The following is a 3,609-nucleotide window of genomic DNA, read 5'->3' on the forward strand; positions in this document are numbered from 1 at the left end:
GCACTAAGGACCCCTCGGGGGATGTCCGACTGCCGGCTTAGTCCCACTCCCCGTAAGCCTATTCAGGTTTCATATGCTTGCAGTGGCCATGCCCATCCGGGCCACTAATTTGTTCCCAGGTTTGACTGGCAGACAGGTAGGTACCTTCCCACCTCACTTAAGCCGGCAGTTGGAAATCCCCCGAGGGGTCCCGGACTATGAGAGGGTGCAGGCCTGGTTGACAGACCACCCCTCCCATGCGCCCCCCTCCCCCCCCTCCCCAGTGCATGAATGTCATGCGCTGGGCCTCTAGTTAATAATAAAAGCAGCATACGGTAGTAAGACATTTTCAAAGGTGTTTTTGCACATTTTTTTTTCATTCTATACTTTGAGGGACAAATATTGTCACTTTATCTGTGAGTACACTGTGGCCAGGGATGGTGAGTGTCTTGCTTCAGATCACAGCTCATGAAAGGGAGCACCTGGACTTTAACCAGTTTCCTGAATCCAAAAACTATGCTCTTTCCAAACCACAGAGCTTCTACTTCTGGAGTCCTCTTTCCTCCTCTCGCATTAGGCCCATTTACAGTGATGGTTGTTAGCGCAGATAGAACATGTCTTTCTTTCTGTCTGAAATTTTATAGTTTTAAAATCTATACTTGAGGAATATATATACGAATGATATCAGTCATCTCAACTTCATAGTGAGATGATTGATCATAGATCCTTAATCGTTATTTTATAGATCCTTACACATATATCTTCTTACACCAATTAGGTTTGTAAGCTCAGTTCTAAAGATACTTAGCTATTTTGTCTTCAATTTAAAATAAAGTATGAGAGAAGGCTCCTTGTTATGATCTTAATAGCTAGTGTGATTAGCAGTGTTTCAACTTACAGGTTACCCCTAAAAAACCTAGTAATATAACTGCTAAACAGCCCTGGCCAGTGTGGCTTGATTGGAGCATCGTCCCATACACCAAAAGGTGGCGGGTTCTGTTCCCAGTCAAGGCACATAACCAGGTTGTAGGTTCTATCCCCAGTTGGGGTGTGTGCAGGAGGCAACCAATTGATGTTTCTCTCTCACATAAATGTTTCTCTCTATCCCTCTCCTTTCCTCTCTCTAAAAATCAATAAAAAAAAATTTTTTTAAACCCTGCCAAATAGAAATATTGACACATCTAGAAGTCAATTTTTAGTGCTGAACATCATTAAAGAATGCTGTGTAATGTAAAAACAGAATGCAAAGTCCAGTACTGTATGATTCTACTTATATGCGGTATGTAGAGTAGTAAAATTCATAGAGACAGAAAAAAGAATGATGGTTGCCAGGGGCTAAAGGGGTATGGAGAGTTATTTAATGGGTACAAGTTTTATTTTGGAAAGATGAAAAAAAAGTTCTGGAGATAAACAGTGGTGGTGGCTGCACAATGTCAATATACATAATGCCAGTGAACTGTACATCTACTGTGTGAATATAAAGACACTGGAAGAGTTAAGCACTAGATAACAGGTCCACATTGGTGCACTGCTTACTGGGAGTCGCCGTTCTGATTTCCAGTGATCACCTACACCCTTCCCAGGACTTCAGGTTGGAAGCCCTCGGCTCTTTCACTCTCACTTTCTTGACTGACACCCCCTTTCTGTCTGCTTCCCAGCCCTGAATAATTTGTGGCTCAAGCTTGTGGATTTCTAATAAAGTCCTGTGTTTTTCTCTGCATCTGAGAGATTTTTCAGATTATGGTCCACATGCACCAGAGCCTTGGTGCTTTTCAGAGATGTATGTTTCCAGACCCTCCTACAACTGCGTAGTCAGTCTGTGGGGTTGCACCAGGGAGCTGGCATTCGTAACAAGTTCCCCAGTTGCTCCTTATGCCAGTGAAGTTGGGGAACCCCTGCACCATTGGATTGAGGGAGAAGAGCACATGCTGTCCTCCCTGGCGTCCAGCTCAGTTTTCTGACAGAGCAGGCACAGAGGGAACTCAGCCAGGTCTCCAGTTTTCCCCTTGACTCAAAGGAATGTCTGTCTCTAATGACAGAGGCATTTCTACTTCCCAGTAGAGCTGGCCATTAGTCATTGTAGTTCATGCTCATTTTATACAGTGAGCCCTTGGGCAACAGTGGGTTCAGCAGTTTGCTCCTGAAATAATTGTGCTTAAAGTTAAAAATACCTGTTTAATTCTAGAAACTCTTGCCCCCCACCCCAGAATTTTATCATGAATATTTTCACATATTCATAAACACTGAACAGTTAGTTATACAGGGAAGACCCATATACCCATCATTTAAATTCTACAGTGCTATATTTTCTTTATCATATATCTATCCACCTGAAACATTTACTTTTTAAAATATATTATTTTTATTGATTTCAGAGAGGAAGGGAGAGGGAGAGATAGAAACATCAATGATGAGAGAGAATCATGGATCGGCTGCCTCCTGCACGCCCCCACTGGGGATTGAGCCCTCAACTCAGGCATGTGCCCCTAACTGGAATCAAACCCGGGACCCTTCAGTCCACAGGCCGATGCTCTATCCACTGAGCCAAACCAGCTAGGGCAAACTTTTATGTTTAAAAAAATTTTTTTATTGTGGTAAAATACACATAACAAAAATTTTCATTGTAATCATTTTTACTGTATATAGTAATCAGAATATATTCTCTGTGTTGGATATTTATATTACTTTCAAAAATTTTGATACTATATATAATGGTTTAGTTAGTATCTTTGTATATAAATCTTTGTGCACATCTCAGATAATATCTTTGGGATAAGATTGAAGGTCTGGTCTCTATTCTTAGACCTTTGTTGGTACCTGTCTATCTGTGTTATTTAAGTCCATAAGCTGAATGTTTTTTCTTACCTGCTTTTTTGCCAACAGGTTGGTCAAAGTCACTCTGTATGGATCTCAGATAAAACTGTACAACATTGAAACTGCTGTGCCATCAGTATTGAAACCTGATCTCATTGATGTGTAAGTACAGAGTTAGATGTTTGTATTCTCAGGAAATGTCCTCCAGCCCCAAATCATCTAATCTAATAAAAGAGAAACATGCAAATTGACTGTACCTTCGCTTCACCACAAGCCACGCCCACCAGCCAATTAGAGCGACTATATGCAAATTAACCCAACCAAGATGACGGCCGGCAGCCAGGGAGCTGGAGCAAGGAGGAGGCTTGGTTGCCCTGGCGATGGAGGAAGCCAAGCTTCCTGCCTGCCCTGGCTGGCTGTGGCCTCCGCTAAAGGCAACAAAGTTTCAATTATAGAAGATAAATAAATCCCAGATATCTGCTTCCAGCCAGCCTCCCCTGGGAGCTTGGGTGGCTGGGGGCCGTGGCCAGCCTGCACACAGCCATCAGCCACTCACCCAGGCTGGCCAGGCACCCCAGGGGACCCCCACCTTGAAGGGGCTGCGGTCAGCCTGCAAACAGCCATCAGCCCCTCACCCAGGCTGGCCAGGCACCCCAAAGGGGTCCCCCATCCTGAAGGAGCTATAGCCAGCCTGCAAACAGCCATTAGCTCCTCACCCAGGCTGGCCAGGCACCCCAGGGGACCCCCACCTTGAAGGGGCTGCGGTCAGCCTGCAAACAGCCATCAGCCCCTCACCCAGGCTGGCCAGGCACCCCA

At 44.5% G+C, this 3,609-nt stretch overlaps 1 protein-coding gene across 1 annotated transcript in view; it reads left to right on the forward strand.

Annotated features, from left to right (window-relative positions):
- XPO6 (exportin 6) overlaps positions 1 to 3,609 on the forward strand; it is a 90,759-nt gene that overhangs the window by 57,877 nt on the left and 29,273 nt on the right. The window contains exon 12 of the mRNA XM_014542951.1: positions 2,834 to 2,955. Coding sequence (XP_014398437.1) covers positions 2,834 to 2,955 — 122 coding nt within the window. The remainder of the gene's footprint in view (positions 1 to 2,833; positions 2,956 to 3,609) is intronic.

The sequence above is a fragment of the Myotis brandtii genome, unplaced genomic scaffold, assembly GCF_000412655.1.
Source record: "Myotis brandtii unplaced genomic scaffold, ASM41265v1 scaffold317, whole genome shotgun sequence".
NCBI lineage: Eukaryota > Metazoa > Chordata > Mammalia > Chiroptera > Vespertilionidae > Myotis > Myotis brandtii.